Source organism: Nannospalax galili, unplaced genomic scaffold (assembly GCF_000622305.1).
Source record: "Nannospalax galili isolate Female #2095 unplaced genomic scaffold, S.galili_v1.0 scaffold237, whole genome shotgun sequence".
Classification (NCBI taxonomy): Eukaryota; Metazoa; Chordata; class Mammalia; order Rodentia; family Spalacidae; genus Nannospalax; species Nannospalax galili.
In genome coordinates, this window is record NW_008339924.1 from 1408995 (window position 1) to 1428444 (window position 19450).

A 19450-nucleotide genomic window follows, 5' to 3' on the forward strand; every position below is an offset into this window, starting at 1 on the left:
TTTTTTTCCTTGAGACAGGGTCTCCTGTACCTCCAGCTGGCCTGGAACATACTGTATAGACCAAATGGCCTCCATCTCAGAGATCCACCTGCCTCTGCCTCCCTAAAGGTGTCTGTCTCTGTATGTCTTATATCTGTTTTGAGCCTCATTACCTCTTTGAGACAGGATCTCACTGTATATAACCCTGGCTAGCCTAAAACTCACTACATAGACCAATCTGGTTTTGAACTCAACAGCAATTAGCCTGCCTCTACCTCCCGCGTGCTGGAATCAAAGGTGTGTACCACCATACCTGGCCTGACTTCTCATTTTATTTTTTAAAAAACTCATTGTGAGGGCTAGAGCACTGGCTGTTCTTGCAGAGGATCTAGGTTCCATTCCCAGCACCCACAGGGCGGTTAACTGTAACTCCAGTTACAGGGGATCTGATGCCCTCTTCTGAACTCTATGGTTATTGCATGACACATATATGCAGGCAATACACTCATACACAGAAAATGTAATTTATTGTGTCACTGTGATTGAGGGCTTCCCAGTACCTGAGCAGCTCACTTTCCAGGCGCTGATTTTACAAACACCTTCTATGAGCTGAGCCGCTTCCCAGCTGAGCCATCAGACCTGGCGGAGTTCCTGCCTAGGCTCACCTCCCAGTGTGCCTCTCTGGAAGAACTGAAGCTTGCCTTCCGACCCCAGATGGATCCACGGTGAGTGTTTTCTTGGACTTTGTTTTCAGAAGGGAAGAAACAGAAGGGGATGTTGGAGAGCCAGTGGGAGTCCTTCACAGGTACCTGAGGCCCAGGTAGCTCTACCCTACTGGACACGAAGGGTAGCCAGATCATATCTCTGTGGCATTGAGGACAGGGATGCTGACATGGTTGGGAAGCAGGGTACAGCTGACTTGATGAAGGACTGTAGTGGATTTCCCAGATGCCAAGCAGTCTATACCTTACCATACCATATGCAAGGTGTGCACAACTGTATCCAATGTGCTGCTCACATATAAGGTACATGGAAATGTTGATAGTGGCTTCCAAATGACCCACAGGCTGGTCATGCAAAAAGGAATTTAGTGGGGAATAGTCAGTGACCGTCCTACAAGCATTAAACTCTGGGGGCCAGTGACCATCAAAAATGGTACTTGTTGGGGATTCGGTAGAGACCACCCCTGTAGATCAGTGTCCCTGCTTTCCCCAACTGCTTGAAATGTTTGTCATGTGGCCTGCCCACCAAGCAGCATTAAACAGGGTAAGGTCACTTACTGCCCCTTGCTGAAGTGCTGCCACACCACCCCTCCCTGCAGGCAGCTGTCCATGATGCTGATGCTTGCACAGTCAAATCCACAGCTCTTTGCACTCATCGGCTCCCAGGCAAATGTCACAAAGGAGCTAGAGCGTGTAGAACAGCAGTCATGGCTAGAACAGCTGAGCTCTGCTGAGCTGCAGAGCAAGAACACAGACCACTGGGTGGCCTGGCTACAGGAGTACAGGTGAGCAGCATCCAGAGTCATCTCTTCTGGCTCCTTGGTGTGATGGCCATCTTCTGAGATAGCTGTGGTTGGCTGAACTGGGGAGCGGACGAGTGCTAGGGGGCTGTTCTTGCTGGGAAAGTCAAGCTGGGATGTGGTTCCAGAGCCCGGCTGGACAAGGACAAAGAAGGTGTTGGAGATACTGCTGCTTGGCAGGCAGAGCGCCTGCGCATCATGCATGCCAACAACCCCAAGTATGTCCTGAGGAACTACATTGCACAGAATGCCATTGAGGCTGCTGAAAATGGAGATTTTGCAGAGGCAAGCATACCCGTGTCTGTTCTGTCCTGTGGAGGGAGGGCTGGCATTTGATGCCCCTCACTCAGCTCTCCTCACTTGGTTCTCCTCTAGGTGCGGCGCATCCTGAAGCTGCTGGAGTCTCCTTACTATATTGAAGGGGAGACCACTGAGGCCACAAGCCCTGAGGCAGCAGCAAGGACCACTGGTGACCAGTATTCCTACAGCAGCAGGCCACCCCTCTGGGCAGCAGAACTCTGTGTAACATGATCCTCATAGTGGCCTCAGTATTCTCCACATGCCTGGAGTCTCTGGAGGGCCCCCCAACTGATGCTGCTGAGTTGCTGAGACCGCTGGGCTGCTTTGCCCTCCAGTCTCTCCATGACGGCAGAGACCTCCAGTCAGGATCTGACCCATCTCTGTCTGATACCAGCTCACTAGCACCATCCTGGCTTATCACTCAACTTGCCCCCAGCATAAGCTGCTTCATGCTTGCGAGTGATACAGTCAGGGTAAGCCTTGTGACCTGTCTGTGCACCTTGCCCAAGGGCAGGGGCTGGCTTGGCCCCTGCCGAATCTCCCAAGCCTCTAAATAAACCAGCAACTTTTTCAGGCCTGTTTCCATGATCACTGCCTACCTCCCTGATCCCAGCCCCTGCCCCAGATAGGTCAAACTGGGATGTACTACCATGGTCCTGAATGCCCTCAGGAGTCCTGATAGTAGTTGTTGAAGTTGATACGAAGCAGGAAGTCCTCCAGGTGGGGCTGGTAGCCACGATTCACCAGCTTGGTCACCACTAGAGAGGAATCCAGGTCTCAGGCTTCCACCCATCTGTGCCTGGCCACCCCAGTGTCCCCGTCCAGCAGGAGGGCTCACCTTTGAAGAGGAAGTGGGAATAGTACTTGAAGGTGCTGTAGGACTGCTGCATGAGCGCAAAGTTGGGGTGCTCAGCTCCATGGGGGCCACTAGCTGGACCCCAGGCCTGGGAGATGAGCTGGCTGCGGAATTTGAGCACCAGGCTGAAGATGCTGTGGATGATGTTCATGACGGGTGCTGCCTTCTCTGTCAGTAGGCCTCTAGGGGAGGGTAAAGCTGCTCAGTAGACCACCTAGCCTGACCAGGGCATGCCCAGGTCCAGGTGCCTACCTCACCTGAAAACAGCCCTGTGCAGGTAATCCGCATGGGCCCGTTGGATCTCCTCCAGGTCACCCACTACAGCTAGCCGGGCCCTAAACTCACACCAGCTGACATGGAGGATCTGGTTGGCGATGTAGCCCTGGATGACCTTCACAAAATGCTGCATCTCATGCTTAAACAGCTGCAGCTGACGGAACTGCACTGAGCCGGCTGTGTGGCTCACCAGAGCTGGTGGAAAACAGAGAGTGAGCAGCAGCGTGGAGCCACACATAGGGTGGGATTAGGCCAGATCTCACCTGTGCGCTTGAGGTGGAAGCAGACATCCTTGAGTGTCCACATCATAAGCTTCAACTGCAGCAGGAAGGAGAAGATGCCACTGTACTTGCTCAGGCAGCTCTCGGTGATGACAATGTTGAGAGGCCAGTCGACCTGCTCAGGAAGCCATGCTTAGCATCTGCAACCACAGGACAGGCCTCCCCATACGCCCATGACAGGACACTGCTGACCTTGTACCTGAGCTCCAGGCAGCTCAACACATCTGGGGCATTGGGGGCAAACACTTCAGGCAGGTACTTGAGGGCAAAGGACAGGTTGGTAGCATGTGGAGTGTCCCCATGGAGGCTGTATTGCAGCGCCTTACTGAGGATGCTGTTGAGGACCAGTGGGTTGAGCAGCTCCCCAGGTGTTTGCCCAGCCCCTAGCTAAAGAAGGAAAAAGATACTATTCCAAGGAGTCCAAAGCTTGGGCCTGGCCCCTCCCTACTTGCCAGTGTCCAGCACCCCAACTTCTGCCCAAGGAACAGCCACTAGGCTGCTAGAGGCTATGGCATATCTATCTGGGTACTAGCCAGGGTAGACCTGGAGTCAGCACCCAGCCTCATTATATCCATGGTGCCTCTGGACATCAGCCCCACCTTAACTCGATGTCTTAAGAGTTACCTTCTCGAAGAGCAAGTCACTAAGGGACTGGGCAAACTCGCCATCTTCCATCAGCAGGAAGTGCCTCAGTGCTTCAAAGTGTGCATCCAGGTGCAGCTCCACGAAAAAGTAGTCAACTGCGGCTTTGTTCACCAAGGAGACACTGGCAGGAGGGAGCCTGGAGTCAGGGTGGTGGGCAGAAGTGGGCAGGTAGGTGTAGCTGGGCAAGTGGCAGCACTCACTGGGCAGCCAGAGGTGCTGTGAGGGAACGTTTCATAAGCACAGGCAGCGTCAGCAGCTCACTAAGCTGCACCGCAGTCTCATCCACTGCTGACTGGATCTGAGGGTCCACAGGGAAGGCAAAGGCCCGGGGAAGCATGTGGTGTACCAAGTGGGCAACAGGAGGCTCTGCTGTGAGGAACAAAACAGGACTGTTGCTGAAGCTTAGGAATATGCTGGTGTAGAATCTCCCATATCCCCCCCTTACATGCCTGCTGTAGCTGGCCCACTTACACATGGACTCATAGTTGTCTGGGTACTGCTCCAGGTGGTACAGCCTTGTGAGGTCTGCCAAGTAGGCCTGTTCCTTGCCCCAGTGTGTGGCCTCAGTCTCTGTGTCTGACACCTCCTCAATAGGGCCTGGGCTGTTTGGGGCAGCTGTGCCTTCCTGAAAAGAGGCCAATAACTGCTACCCACCCAGCACACTACTCCCTAGGTCCCCCTTTGTGTTGAAAAGGAAGGAAGTGGGCATGTGGGACCCCCAACATGGTGACCATCCCTGCATGCTCCCCTGACCTGTGAGCTTGGAGGCCAACGTGGGGAGAGGTCTTCAGTGTTACCACGCCTCTCTTGGTCTGAATAGATATAAATGGGTAGGAGAGTTCTCAGTGCTCAGAACCTGCTTAAGACGGGCTACCCCAGACAACCCCTCCATGTTCCAGCAGCTGTCCTGGCTGACAGACAAGGAGGACAGCTTGATGCACCTCATCTGCCATCCAGGCTGTGGTCATGCAGCCCCACCCACTCCCCTCTGACCTGTCTCTTTGGGTACGCCATTTCCCAGAGTGCTAGCCTCAGCCACGACAGGGTTCTTGGTCTGCAGGCTACCTTCCTCTCTCCTGCTTGGGCTAGGGGAACAAATGGTAGGTTCCATTTCTCCAGGCAGCTGTGGCCCATATTCCAGGGCTGGACTTTGTGCTTCCAGGCTAAGGCTTGACTGGGATACAGAGTCAAGAGAGCTCTGGGGGGGTGTAGGTAGGTCAGGCTCCACCTCCAGAATCATAGGACACTGAGAAGTATGTCCACATGGTTGAGGAGCCATGCCCGACACATTTGCCCCAACCTTGATGCTGGCATCTGACACATGTCCATGAACATTCCATCGTGGCCGAGAAGGAGGCACATCTGACACATTCGCCCCAACCTTGATGCTGGCATCTGACACGTGTCCGTGAACATTCCACCGTGGCCGAGCAGGAGCCACATCTGACACGTTCTCCCCAATCTTGATGCTGGCATCTGACACGTGTCCGTGAACATTCCACCGTGGCCGAGAAGGAGCCACATCTGACACATTCGCCCCAACCTTGATGCTGGCATCTGACACGTGTCCATGAACATTCCACCGTGGCCGAGTAGGAGCCACATCTGACACATTCGCCCCAACCTTGATGCTGGCATCTGACACGTGTCCATGAACATTCCACCGTGGCCGAGAAGGAGCCACATCTGACACGTTCTCCCCAATCTTGATGCTGGCATCTGACACGTGTCCGTGAACATTCCACCGTGGCCGAGAAGGAGCCACGTCTGACACATTCTCCCCAACCTTGATGCTGGAATCTGAGACATGTCTGGAGATGCTCCATGGTTGCTGGCAAGAAGCCATTCCAGAAGCATGACTATCTATGAGGCTGGCAGTCCCTGACAGGTGTTCAAGGAGCTGTCCCACCTGCCAACAGCTCCCTTCCTCAGGAGCAACATGGGCACCCAGCTTCATGTCTATGTCCCCCAATAGATGCTGCTTTTCAGTGCTCAAGCTGCCCTGGACATCCTGGAGGGGCCCTAGTGAAGGAGCTGGCCTCAGGATGGTATTGAAATCATACTCTGGCTGAATAGGCTGGGGGTCAGCTTCTATCAGAGCCACCCCAGGGGTCACAGGAGGCAGGTCTGAGCAGATGGTCTGTAGTGCCACCTCTAAGCACAGAGTCCCACTGGCACCCACAGGCTGTTCAGCCCGAGGGTCTATGGGCAGGAAATCCGTGATGCTCAAGCCAGCAGAGAATGGCCCAGCTCCCTCTGCTGCAGACGTGAGGGCCTGTGGTGTTGGTGTATTTGATGGGTTTGGACAATCCCAATGTTGCTCTGTGGACCCCAGATCACTGCTACAGTCTTCATCTGCTTGCTCAGGACCTGAAGATGTGATCTGAAACACAGTGCACATTGGACTCCTCCAGCCAGCTAACCCTGTCTCCCTAAGTCAAACTCAGCAACAGTGGTCAACACTTGTTAAGTGCTGAGGGACATAAGGACAGCCAGGTCAGAGGACTAGCTCAGAGCCTCAGCAGGGGACCTAAGATCCTGCCGCAGTCCCTTACCTGGGAGCATGTGCTTGGCAGGACACTTGATGGTTCCTGGGGCTGGCAAGTCTCCATGTCTCTCAGCATCTCCTGAAATTCAAGCCAACAGGAAAAGAGGCAGCAGCTTTATGGAGTAACCAGCAGAACTGGCACACAGCACAGCCTCTATACAGTACCCATCATATAGATGCCACCAGCCCTGCTGCCCACTCACACTACCTAGGCTTGGCTGAGAGCCTGAGCCTCAACAAGTGCCAGCTCCTTACCATCTGCACCCTTAAAGCCCAGCTGGATGAGATGTGCGCACAGCACTAGAGGTGCCAGCTAACACTGCTGCCATACCTGAATGCGCTTCTGGTCTTCTAGGAGAAAACAAAGCCGTGCACTTTCTAGCCGGTGCCTTTGGATTCTCCACAATGCCTTCTGCTCCCGACGAGCTGCCTCTGCAGACAACTTGCTATAATGGTCAACCAGCGCCTGCCTAAAGCCACATCCAAAGAAGACATGGTCACCATAAACATTTTGCACCATCTGGTGGGCATCCTCAGGCTCTTCTCCAAGCAGGCTCCCTCCCCAGGCTCCTATCCACCATCTTCCCCACTGCAGACTGGGCTCACAGAGCAGGCCTTGCTGCCCACCAGACTGAAGCTTCACAAGACAGGTGCCCACATAGGACTTGGCAACTGACTATTGGACAAATATCAGGAGATAATACAAGGCATGATGCAAGAGAACAAGCAGATGGCTGAGGCCCAGTAGCCATCTTCCCAACCTACAAGTTCAAACCCCAGAAAAGAGACTGACACAAAAGAACGCAACCAGTACAAACCCAGGAATTCCGAGCCTCTAACCAATGGGCACCTGAGCTTATACTTATATTGACCATTTCCAATTTAGCTGCCATAGGTCAGAAACATGGTCTCTATGCCTGGTTTTATTTTGTATGAACAGACCACTGACTCAAATGCGTATAAATACATATCTAGCACATTCAAGAGGAAAACCCATCAGTTAGTTGCTCTGGAATAGCTGTGCTTATAATAGCACAATGCAAGATATGGTCAGTCCCTCCTATAAAGAACGTCTACTAAAACACTACACCAATTTATAGGACAGGTAATGACACCACAAGGAAACAGACACAAAAACTATGCTAAATGAGCAGCTATCTCTCTGTTGAACCAGGAACAGGTTTAAAAGAAACAGGTAAGATAGAGCCGGGTGTGGTGGCGTACACCTGTAATCCCAGCACTCGGGAGGCAGAGGCAGGCAGATCTCTGTGAGTTCAAGGCCAACCTGGTCTAAAAAGTGAGTTCCAGGCCAACTGGGGCTACAGGGAGACCCTGTCTCAAAAAAAGAAAGAAAGAAAGAGTTAAGATAAACAGCTCAGTTGGGTGTGGTGGTACAGCCTTGAGTCCCAGCACTCAGGAAGCAGAGGCAGATGGATCTTTGTGAGTTCAAGCCCAGCCTAGTCTACATAGGAAGCTCCAGGCCATCTGAGGTTACAGGGAGACTCTGTCTCAAAAAGACCAAAAAAAAAAAGATAAAACAGCTCAGGGGCTGAGTACTAGCTGCCCACATCAGGCAGCTTACAACTGGCTATAACTCCAGCTCCAGAGCATCTGATACCCTCTTCTGGCTTCCTTGGGCATCATCACACATGCAACATATACACATTAAAAAGAAGATAAACAGAACAGGTGTGGTGGCGTATACCTATACCACAGCACTAGGGAGGCTGAGACAGGAGTGCTGCAAATTCGGGCTCCGCATGGTGGCGCACACTTTTAATCTGAGCACTCAGGAGGCAGAGGCAGGCGGATCTCTGTGAGTTCAAGGCCAGCCTGGTCTACATAGTTAAATTCCAGGACAGCTGGGGCTACAGGGAGACCCTGTCTCAAAAAGACCGAAAAAAAAAAAAAAAAAAGGAGTACTGCAAATTCAAGGCCAGCCGGCCACACAGCAAGATTCTGGGGATGTAGTTCAATCAGGAGTATTTACCATTATGTGCACAAGGCTCAAGGTTTGTTTCATAGCACCACAAAATAAGTAAGATTAACAAAGACAGGACACCAAACACACTGTGTAGACTATGGCCAGATCCCCGTCTACACAAACCACCCACAAGACACTTCAGGGCCACTGATGATACCAGAGTATAGCTCTAACCCTAACCCAGGAGAACATCCTGGTCAAGCACACAAGCCTTTTTGCCTTGACATATATCTGTGATTTTTCAAATTAAAAAGTAAATTAGGCCAGGCATGGTGGTACATGCCTTTAATCCCAGCATTTGGGAGGCAGAGACAGGCAGCTCTCTGTGAGTTCAAGGCCAGCCTGGTCTACATAGTGAGTTCCAGGACAGCTGGGGCTACAGGAAGACCCTGTCTCAAAAAGACCAAAAAAAAAGTAAATTAATGGATTGGGGATGTCGCTTAGTGGTGGACACTTGCCTAGCAAGCTTGGGGCCTTGGGTTTGATCCCCAGCATTGAAGAAAAAATAACAAAATAACCATCACTATTAGGATTAAATCCACACTGTTGAGACCTACAGCCACACAGCCCTACCTGGCCTTCCTCTCCAACTCCTCCTCCAGGGCCTTCAGCCTCTTTTCCCGGTCTCGGAGCTCTCGGGCATAACTGAAATCATCATCCAGCTCCTCCTGTCTGGCCGCCAGGCGTCGCTACACAACACACACAGCCTCACTTACAAAATCAAGATTACAGAAGCCAGAACCACCCAGGGCCCAGACCACCCACCTCCTGATCCTTCACAAACTGTTCCTTTAGGCGCTGAAACTGCTCTCGCTTCCGGGTGTCCGCAGCCCTCTGTTCTGACATCTGCCGGTCTACAAAAGAAGGTGAGATGCAGAGGTGGTTGTAGGGAGCCCAGCAGGAGCCCCAAGCAATGCAGAGAGGAGAGAAGATCTGGAGCCTCACTCACCACTCAGCTCACTCAAGACCCTGGATGCTGCTTCCCGGGCATGGATGATTAATTCTTGCTTTGCAATTTCCATACGCAATTCCTATAAGATAATATACAAACATTTTAATGCTCTGACCCTTCCCCTAGCGGGAGAGAGTTGGCTGTCTAGAACACCCTGTCATTTTCTGGTCATTGTTAACAGCTACTCCTAAACCGACACAGTAAGCAGGTGATGCTCCACCTGAGGCCGGGAAGGCAGGGAGACTTGATTTGGAACAGTGATGATGAGATGGCTACAAACTATGTATCTAGAGAGGACTGACGGGTTCCTGGGCCTTCTCCGTTCCAGAGTGTGCCCTGGCATGGATCTTCTCCATGGTCCACTAGGCACAAGGCCAGGAAAATTCCTTGGAATTGGCACTGACCCACCATTAATCTCTCCTCCCAGAGTACACTAGAGAATTATGGCCCTGCTTCCAGGCACACCAATTGTTTATAAAGACCACTCGAATGGAAAGAACCTTGGGCCCTACTGCCCAGAACTTCCAAACGGAGTCAACCATGTTGGCAAAAACCTGGGGCACAAGTGAGGCCACCCAGAGATGGAAAAGAGACAACAGAGCCCCTGTCTGGGGCATCTGTCTCTAGATTTGTTCTGATCTCCCCTGGCACATAGCCAAGGATCTGCATGTTCCCACCCAGACATACCACCAGGACAAAGACACCAGGAAGAGCCACTGTCCCTTACATGCCCCACATTCAGCACTTAGTCCCATCAACCCAGAACCCCGGGAAGTGAAGAGAGGATCAGAGAAAACTCCAAGGCCGTCAACCAAGCACCTTCTCCTCTTTGCTGATAGAGCTGTGACGGGCAATTCTCTCCATCCGCCCCACATACACGGCACAGTCTTTCTCAATCTCTTTCAATTCCTCAAGGGAGAAAATCACCGAGATGCGTGGGACAGGGATGTCAGACCAACAAAGGTAGTGCTGTCAAAGAGGGAGAACTTCGATGAGTACCATGGGTGGCTAGGGCCCTGTGTTTTCAGTGATGTGTATGGATGGAAATCTTTTTCTTGGAAAGTTCATTTCTAAATCTGGGAGCAGCTGACGCCCTTGAAAGCTCTGAAGAGCCAAGTATCACACCTCTGCAGCCATCACCCCCCAGAAGAGCCTTCAGAAACAAAGAAGCCTGGTGGTATCTTCTGTTTCCCACACAGAGGAATACAGCTACAAGCACATCAGACCTACCAATCAGACAAAATCCCTGGAGAGATCTGGCTGCCCATCTCTCTTCCCACACAAGCCCCCACCCAGCTGTGTACAGCTAGCAAGACCCTCTTACCCGGGGACAGCAGAGCTTTAGCAGGTTGATGGTCTTCCCACAGACATACACATCATGGGCAATGTGCTTCAGGAACACAGGAACACAGTCCTCCACCTCCTTGGAAATGAGTACATAGCCATGGGTCCAGTAAAACTTATCTAACATGGGATAGAACATGAAGGCCTTCAGTTGAGATAGCCCCGACTCCACTCAGAAAGCCCAGTCAAGCACCCCGTAGCTACTTACCTCTGAAGCTGAGGTACTCATGGTTCACTTGGATCATGAACTCCCCATAAATATCTCTGAAGACTCCACTGTACACCCAATCGTGGATGAACCTATGGAGCAGTGAGGTGCTGGGGGTAGGTAAGCTAGGCAGGTATGGGTTACTGCAGGAAGGGTCTGGTAAATACACAGGGCTAACAAGTAAGCATGGCCAGCCATGGGGTAGGTGAGGACAGCCAGGTGGACATTGCCAGCTATGGGTAGGCAACCCATTTATAGATGAGCCCCAGTACTCAGAGGGTCTTAGACAAGAAAAACTCAAACACCTGCTTGGTCTGAGTACAGGCCTCCCCTATCCACTGTGGTGAACCCAGGCAAGGCGAGCATAGGCCACCTGCCACTCACTGTGTGTAGGGCTCACAGCTGGTCTTCAGCAAGGACAGCAGCACAGGATAGTGCTCATTACTGCAGTTATCCAGTGCCTCCTGGTAGAGGTAAGACAGCAGCTTCACTCCCTATAGACAGAAGAGACAGGATGGGTACACTGTCATTGCAGCACATGGTGCACTGTCTTAGCTAGGCAATAGGCCCAGCAGACAGACCACACCACTGAACCTGATTGATACAAATGCACAACTCAAGAGAAACATATAGACAAACACTGAGGAAAGGAGAGAGGACTCACAGTGGGGAACACAGCCCTGGGCTCGCCTCCATTGGCCAGGGGTACAGTGCCAACACCACAGAGCTCAGCCAGGTACCTAGATCAAGTGACAGGAGCTCAGGGTCTCAGGGTTCAATCAGACCAAGAGAGCCAAACAGTCATTTCCCCCTAAGTGACTGGTCCACCCAGGCTTTAAAAATTGCTTGCTCCCCAACTAACCAGACCTGAGCATCCTACTGAATCCCTGCCTGGCATTGTGTTCTGTTCTGTCCTCCTAAATGGCAGTAACATATCCACACTCAGTGGGTGGGCCCACTTCCTCACCTCACCAAACCTACGACTTTTTTACCCTATACTTGTGGCTGAAAGGGGTTTCCTCCTGTCTAGTCCAGGTCACCACCCACTCTGACGAATATGACCACCTAACCCTAACCCTTTATGGACCCCTCAACCGTCTACACCACTGCAGTGTGTATTCTACACAACCAACTCACAGCCCCCAGGCATCTGGCTCTACCTTCCCAATTCTTTGCTGCATGAAATGTGTCCTCCCCGACCCATGCTGTGCCTGGTAACCCCCACCTCTCTCACCGTACAGCATTTGCCAAGGGATACTATACCTGGGTATTTAGTAATGGGCTCATGAGGATCAGAGGCTGTCCATAGGCTCCCTGTGTGCCATTTAGGCAGGAGTCCCTTGGCCCAGCAAGGCTGCTGTGATGGGCAGACAGCAAACACACCATATGATGCCTAGCACTTGGTGACTGATTATGCCTGGACTGTTCAGTCAGCCAAGGGCTAATTTTCCTTGCCAGGGAACAGTGCTGGCTCTTCAGTACTCTGCATGCTCCATATCTGTTCCCCAGGACCATGCTAGGGCACTGTGATAATGTTTACCTGAGCTGCCGGCCCAGTTTCTTAAAGAGAAATCCAATGGTAAGGAGACTCAGGGTAGCTGGAGTGGAGAGAACGCAGGCCCGGTAATACTGCAAGTATCTCCTAAGGCCGCTTGTGAAAGCCTGTGGACAAGGAATAGGAGGAGAGCAGGTGGGACACAGACACAGCCATGCACTCAGGACCGAAGATAGAGAAAAGGGCTATGCTCCCATGTCTCTGCCCCAAGGACCCATTTTACAATTTTAGTAAATGTGCTGCTGAAGCAACCCATTTTCCAAGTAAAGAAAAGCCTTGGAAAGGCTTAAGCCTAGCCAAGAGCAAGATGCTTCACAGAAAGCTTAATCTGTGAACTAAGGCTCTGCCACAGATGTATCTCTGCTGGGACCACAGGCAACACAGTAGCACAGCCCTCTTGAATCACATTGAGACAGGGTAGCCGCAGAACAAATCCTATCCAGCTGTCTTGGCCTGTCTTGTCTACATGCCAGGCTGTCAGGAACCACAGTCCCACCTCCCACAGATCCCTCTGACTATACCTGCAGCCTCTGGTCATCTCAGGGCTGCCACTCACTGTTCCTATGCCTGGAAGGTCTCTCCCATGCGGCTAAAAGTCTGAAACCTGATGTGGGGCAGTGCCCTCACCCTTTGCCTGTTGACTCTGCCCCACATGAATCAGAGCTTGAGGGAAGCCATATAGCCCAGCTCCTCCTAGGCTTCGCCCCGTCCTACCCTCTCCCTGACACTCACCCCTGGTTTCTGCACAGCATCCTGCTCATCTGCACACCTGTCTTCACCTACTAAGGATGCAACCAAAGGCCCTGTAGGATTCTACCAGCACACAGCCAGGTACAAGTCTTTCAACAAACAGCAAATCTTGGCTCAGTGGTTAAGAACACTGGTTGTTCTTGCAGAGACCCGGGTTTGAATCCCAGCACCCACATCGCAGCTAACAACTGTAACTCCAGTCCCAGGGGATACGACATACTCTTCTGACCTCTGCAGGCATTCCATGACACGGGTGCACTTACCTAAATGCAGGCAATACATGCATACACATAAAGATTCACAGGTCCTGCCAGGACCTTTTGATTCCCTTTTATGAAGATGGCATGGTTTTCACAAAGGCATACCTGAAACACAAGGCCTCTGCTGCACATGGAGCCTAGAACAGGCTGCAGAGAGAAGTGGCTCAGGCGTGTGTAGTAGGTTCCATACTCTGCTACCTCTGAAAGGATGCTGCTGATACTCTCGGGAGATGCCCCAGACACATGAACACCTCGTTCCACCACAAAGGCTTGAGCTGGCTACAGGGCAGAGAGAGGGTTATAGAGGCCAGGCACCAAGACCCCACTGTGGTGCCATCTGCTTCCACTCACACTGTCATCCATCACATACCCCACATGCAAATACCCACACAAAGAAACACATTTTTTTTTAACTTTTTTATAGAATGTTTGCAGTTTTCATACACTATAATTTGGCAGTATTTAGATCTCCCTACCCTATCCATACCTCCTCCCCCTTTTTTTGGAGACAGGGTCTCCTTGTAGCCCCAGCTGGCCTGGAACTCACTATGTAGACCAGGCTGGCCTCGAACTCAGATCCGCCTGCCTCTGCCTCCCGAGTGCTGGGATTAAAGGCCTGCGCCACCACGCCCAGCACACCTCCCCTTTTATTGCCCCCCCCGCCCAATTTAATGTACACATGTACATACACACATACACACACATAAAATAAGGCCTATAGAGTCTAATTTGTGTTCCCAAATGTCCTTCAGTATGGGTCCATTCACTGGAGCCTGGTTAACCCACTAAGAGTCCCATGCTTGGAAAGAGACTGTCTGCCCTGCCCAGTAGCCATCATCTGTTGCCACAATTTCCATAGGCTGGGCTGAAGTCTCTTACCCACTTCCCCATGTCTATACTGGCTTTTATCTGGTTTGACCTTGCATGGGACTTGTGCATGTTGTCACAACTACTGTCAGTTCATATAACTGACCAGCTGTCTGGAAAACTCTGTTTCCTTGTGGTCATTCTCTACCTCTGGCTCTTACAGTCTTTCCACCCCTCTTCTGCAAAGATTCCTGAGTCTTGGGAAGCAGAGGTTTGATACTGATGTCCTATTCAGGGATAAGCAGTCTACAGTCTCTTATTCTCTGCACATGGGAGGGCAGGGCAGAGGTGGCTCATGCCTTTAATCCCAGCACTCAGAAGGCAAAGGCAGGCGGATCTCTGTGAGTTCAAGGACAGTCTAGTCTACATAGCAAGCTCCAGGCCAGTTGGGGACTTTTTTTAAATCTTGAGGGAAAAAAAAGGTAAGCCAAATATAGTAGTGCATGCTTGTGATCCAAGCACTTAGTAGGCTAATGCAAGAGAATTGAGAGTTCAAGGCCAACCTGGACTACTTAGTGAGACCCAGTCTCAAAAAAAAAAAAAATTAACAATGCTATAAATGCAAAATAAAGCTTTAAAAAAAAAACAAGCACAAAGATCCAGGTGTGGTAGTGAACACGTTTAATTCTAGCACTCGGGAGGCAGAGGCAGGATCTCTATGAAATTGTGGCCAGCCTGGTCTACATAGGGTGTTCCAGGCCAGTTGGGGCTACAGGAGACCCTGTCTCAAAACAAACAAACAAACAAGTACAACTTTGAAGTTATAACATTATTAATCATGATTACATTCAAATAAACAATAAACTTAGGAAATGTGTGTTATCATATACTTTAAAAAAAATAAGCAAGGGGCTGGAGATATGGCCCAGCAGTTAAGTGCACTGGCTGTTCTGCTTACAGAAGACCTGGGTTTGGTTCCCAGCACCCACATGGTCAAAAACTGTCCATAACTCCAGTTTCAGAGGATCTGATGCCCTCTTCTGACCTCTGCAGGCACTACATGACATGAGTGAACACTTACACACATGCAGGCAATTAATACACTGATACTCATAAAATATTTTTTAAAAAGTAAAAAGGGGCCGGGTGTGGTGGCGCACGCCTTTAATCCCAGCACTCGGGAAGCAGAGGCAGGAGGATCTCTGAATTCAAGGACAGCCTGGTCTACAAAGTGAGTTCCAGGCTAGCTGGGGCTAGAGGGAGACCCTGACTATAAAAAGACGACAAAAACAAAAAAAAAAAAAGTAAAAGGGCAAATGCCCTCAAAACATACCCTAATTTAGTTGCACAAACATACAGTCTGAAACAAGTCTGATCTCTCAGACTACACTTAAAACCACAGACAAACAGAACACCTCCACACAATTCAAGACATAAACATGAGCCAGGCGTAGTGGCACATGCTCTTATCCCAACAGAGGCAAGCAATCTCTTTGAGTTCGAGGCCAGCCTGGTCTACATAGTGAGCTCCAAGGCAGCTGAGGCTACAGGGAGACCCTGCCTCAAAAGACCAAAAAATGAAGTAGTAGTAGTAGTACACACGTACACATGAACAGTCTTCTCAGGACAGACAAATATGCCTGCCGCTAGATCTGATGCACTGGCTCTCCAGATCATTTCCAACAGATATAGTCAAAACTTGCTACAGCATGCTCCCCACAATATTATTACAGCCATAGGGATAGAAACAACCTCAGAAGGGGCTCAGTACAACCAAACTGATGAGGTGCAATGAAAGCAGCATTAAGAAGGAAAGTAACAACAGGAAATGCCTGCACGGTAAATGAAACATCAAATCAACAACCATACTGCTTACCTTAAGGACTAGCACGTACCAGGCCCTGGGTTCCATCCCTAGTAACACACACACACAGACACAGACACACACACACACAATGTATGCCAACAAATTAGATAACCCAGAATTAACGGGAAAACTCTTAGAAACAAAGTAACAAAACTGACTCAAGAAAAAAATAGAGGGGATGGCCAGATGGATTGGCTCTTAAGAGCAGTGGCTACTCTTACAGAGGACAAGAATCAATTCCCCACAACCCACATGGAGACTCGAAACCATCTGTAACTCTAGTTGCAGTGGATCCAACACCTTCTCCTGGCCCCCGCAGGCATTGTACACACGGGTGCACTTACATACATGCAGGGTAAACATTCATACACACAAAAAAAGAAAAAATAGAAAATAAAAATATACTTATAAGGAGAACACTGAGCCTGTGATCAAAACTTTCCAACAGGTTGAAGCAGTAAATGCTCTGTTATTCGTGGTTTGCCAGTTTAAGAAAAAAAATAACAACACAGAAACTTGGAACATAGAAAAGTCCTGGACCTAGGGGCTGGAGAGATGGTTCAGAGGTTAAGAACACTAACTGTTCTTGCAGAAGACCCGGGTTCGAATTCCAGCACCCACACAGCAGCTAGCAACTGTCCGTAACTCCAGTTCCAGGGGATCCGACAGCCTCTTCTGTCCTCTGCAGGCACTGTACGACACGGGTGCACATACTTATATGCAGGCATAACACTCTGTACACATAAAATATGTGAGCCAGGCGTGGTGGCGCTCACCTTTAGTCCCAGCACTCAGGAGGCGGAGGCAGAGGCAGGCAGAACTCTCCGTGAGTTCAAGGCCAGCCTGGTCTATATAGTGAGTTCCAGGACAGCTGGGGCTACAGGGAGACCCTGTCTCAAAAAGATAAAAAAAAAAGAAAAGAAAATAGGCTGAGCCAGGCATAGTAGTGCACGCCCAGCACTTGCACTTGGGAGGCAGAGGCAGGTAGATCTTTGTGAGTTCAAAGCCAACCTGGTCTACATAATGAGCATAATGAGTTCTAGGCCAGTTGGGGCTTGTGGTGGTTTGAATGAGAATGTCCCCCATAGGCTCCAAGTATTTGGATATTTTGTCCCCAGATGGTGGTGCTGTTTTGGAAGGTCTTAGGTGTGGCTATCCTGGAGGAAGGACGTCACTGGGGGTGGGCTTAAAGAATTCTTAAGCCTTGCTGGATCTCCAGTTGCTCTCTTGCTTCCCATGTCTGCTTGAAGATGTAGATCCTAGCTTCTGCTCCTCCTCCAGCCACCTCTGCCAACATGCCTCCCCGCCACAATGGACTCTTGCCCCTTCTGGAACCCTAAGCCCAAATAAACTCTTCCTTCTATCAGTTGCTTTGGTCAGTGTTTCTATCACAGCAACAGAAAAGTAACTAATATACGGCTACAGGGAAACCCTGTCCCAAAAAGACAAAAGAAAAGAAAAAGAAAAAGAAAGCAGGCTGAGCATGGGCCAGGGGAGCAAGCCAGTAAGCATCGCTCCTCCATGGCCTGTGCTTCAGCTCCTGCCTCCAGGTTCCTGCCCTGAGTTGCTACCTTGGGCTCTTTGATGAACTGTGCGACCCAGGAGATGTGAGCCAAATAAACCCTTTCCTCCCCAAGTTGGTATTGGTCAGTGTTTTGGCTCAGCAATTGAAAGCAAACTACGACAGTATGTGTGCCTATGTGCAATGAGATGGGGGACACATATGTACAGCATCCATGTGGAGGTCCCAGACAACTTTGTAAAGTTACTTCTCTGCTTCCATACTTACACAGATTTTTTTAAATTATGTATATGTGTGTGTGTGTGTTCATGTGTGGGTTTGTGCACATGAGTGCAGTTCTGTAGTTTCAGACCCCTGTGAGCTGAACCACGTGATGTGGGTGCTGGGAAACAAAATCAGGCTCTCTGCTGAGCTATCTCCCCAGCCCTGTACCTGGCTCTTTTTATTCAATATTTAAAAGGACATTAATAAATCAACACTCTTAGAATCCAAATGGGATGACTGTTTTGTTTTGCAGTACTGGGGATTGAACCTAGGACTTCAAACATGCTACACAAGTTTACCAACACTTTTTTTTTTTTTTTTTTTTTTGAGACAGGGTCTCCCTGTAGCCCCAGCTGGCCTCTTCCTCCCAAGTGTTGGGATTAAAGGTATGTGCCACCATGTCTGGCCCAACACTGATTTATATCCCTAGCCCAACTGTGGCTATCTTTAATGAGCCCACAGAGCAGGCATTCCCTGACACTCACTGTACTGGGCCTCATCCTACCCCTTTCCATGTCGAACATGCTTGGTAAAAGACAAGCTGTCTAACAGAAGGCTGGACCCATAATGGCCGGTGAGCACTTCTCACCTGACAGAGGGAAAATGTGGCAGAAACAACTCCCAGCAGGACATTCAGTGAGTCTTTCACCAGCTCGCTTTCTGTTACCAACAGAGGCTTAGGGGCCTGCAGCAAGCCCTCACTGAGCACCTGTAGCTCTCCATGGCGGAGCCTGCAGAACCTGTCAAAGGCATCCCTCCCTGCCTCAGTGAGGTAGGGCTCATCTCGGTGTCCAGGGGGGCTGTGAGGAAAACAGAAGAGAGGGTGGTGAGCAGATGAGACAGCATGCACCCACCTTAGTGCCAGGCATGCTTTCCCCAGTCATAAATAACAGAATGACAGCTAGCAAACCCTAGAGCATAAAGCCAGGTGTGAATGGATACCAGTCAATTTCTCAGCCCCAGTCAGCATCCACTAAGCTCAGCAATGGCTGCAGTTGAGTCCCTCAGGCAAATACCCTGAGATCCCAAGAGCAGCAGTGTTGGGAGAACAAGGGAAGGTCATGACTCACTCAAAATTCATTCTTTTTGTGTTGCCAGTCCAATGGAGGCAATTCACCAAATGAGTCTCCCTCTCCCCAGGTGTGTCAAGTTGACAACTAAAGCCAGCACACCAGGCTTCCTGATCAGGCTAATGGTCATGTTATATTTTTTTTGTCTTTTTGAGACAGTGTCTCCCTAGAGCCCTAACTGGCCTGAAACTTGCTATGTAGACCAGGCTGGCCTCAATCTGACAGAGATCTGCCTGCCTCTGGCTCCTGAGTACTAGAATTAAAGGCATGCATGACCACACCTGGTCAGTCATGTTGTGTCTTGAAGAAACACCTCCACTACAAGTGTTCAGTGTAGTAGGCATGGTACTCCATGCCTTTAATCCCAGCACTTGGGAGGGGTGGATCTCCATGAGTTCAAGGCCAGCCCGGTCTATATAGCAAGTTCCAAGCCAGCTGGGGCTACAAGGAGACCCTGTCT

The 19450-nt window shown here is 50.4% G+C and overlaps 2 protein-coding genes across 6 annotated transcripts in view; one reads left to right on the forward strand and one right to left on the reverse strand.

Annotated features, from left to right (window-relative positions):
• Positions 1 to 2374, forward strand: part of Selenoo (selenoprotein O) — a 12825-nt gene extending 10451 nt beyond the window's left edge. Inside the window, exons 6-9 of one of the 2 annotated variants that reach the window (XM_008834735.3) lie at positions 560 to 704; positions 1301 to 1486; positions 1630 to 1786; positions 1877 to 2374. In XM_008834735.3, the coding sequence (XP_008832957.2) occupies positions 560 to 704; positions 1301 to 1486; positions 1630 to 1786; positions 1877 to 2041 (653 nt within the window). In that variant the 3' untranslated portion in view covers positions 2042 to 2374. The remainder of the gene's footprint in view (positions 1 to 559; positions 705 to 1300; positions 1487 to 1629; positions 1787 to 1876) is intronic. The other variant, XM_017798596.2, reaches the window with a different exon arrangement.
• Positions 1487 to 19450, reverse strand: part of Tubgcp6 (tubulin gamma complex associated protein 6) — a 26210-nt gene continuing 8246 nt past the window's right edge. The window contains exons 3-26 of one of the 4 annotated variants that reach the window (XM_008834733.2): positions 18510 to 18720; positions 13566 to 13739; positions 12436 to 12557; positions 11560 to 11635; positions 11280 to 11389; positions 10896 to 10987; positions 10668 to 10807; positions 10163 to 10312; positions 9341 to 9422; positions 9157 to 9245; positions 8965 to 9080; positions 6739 to 6877; positions 6415 to 6486; positions 4853 to 6242; positions 4613 to 4671; positions 4331 to 4484; positions 4060 to 4228; positions 3839 to 3980; positions 3407 to 3601; positions 3197 to 3329; positions 2915 to 3128; positions 2640 to 2839; positions 2451 to 2559; positions 1487 to 1636 (exon numbers count right to left, since the gene is read on the reverse strand). In XM_008834733.2, coding sequence (XP_008832955.1) covers positions 2468 to 2559; positions 2640 to 2839; positions 2915 to 3128; positions 3197 to 3329; positions 3407 to 3601; positions 3839 to 3980; positions 4060 to 4228; positions 4331 to 4484; positions 4613 to 4671; positions 4853 to 6242; positions 6415 to 6486; positions 6739 to 6877; positions 8965 to 9080; positions 9157 to 9245; positions 9341 to 9422; positions 10163 to 10312; positions 10668 to 10807; positions 10896 to 10987; positions 11280 to 11389; positions 11560 to 11635; positions 12436 to 12557; positions 13566 to 13739; positions 18510 to 18720 — 4321 coding nt within the window. In that variant the 3' untranslated portion in view covers positions 1487 to 1636; positions 2451 to 2467. The other 3 variants (XR_003849801.1, XM_017798585.2, XM_008834734.3) reach the window with 3 other exon arrangements.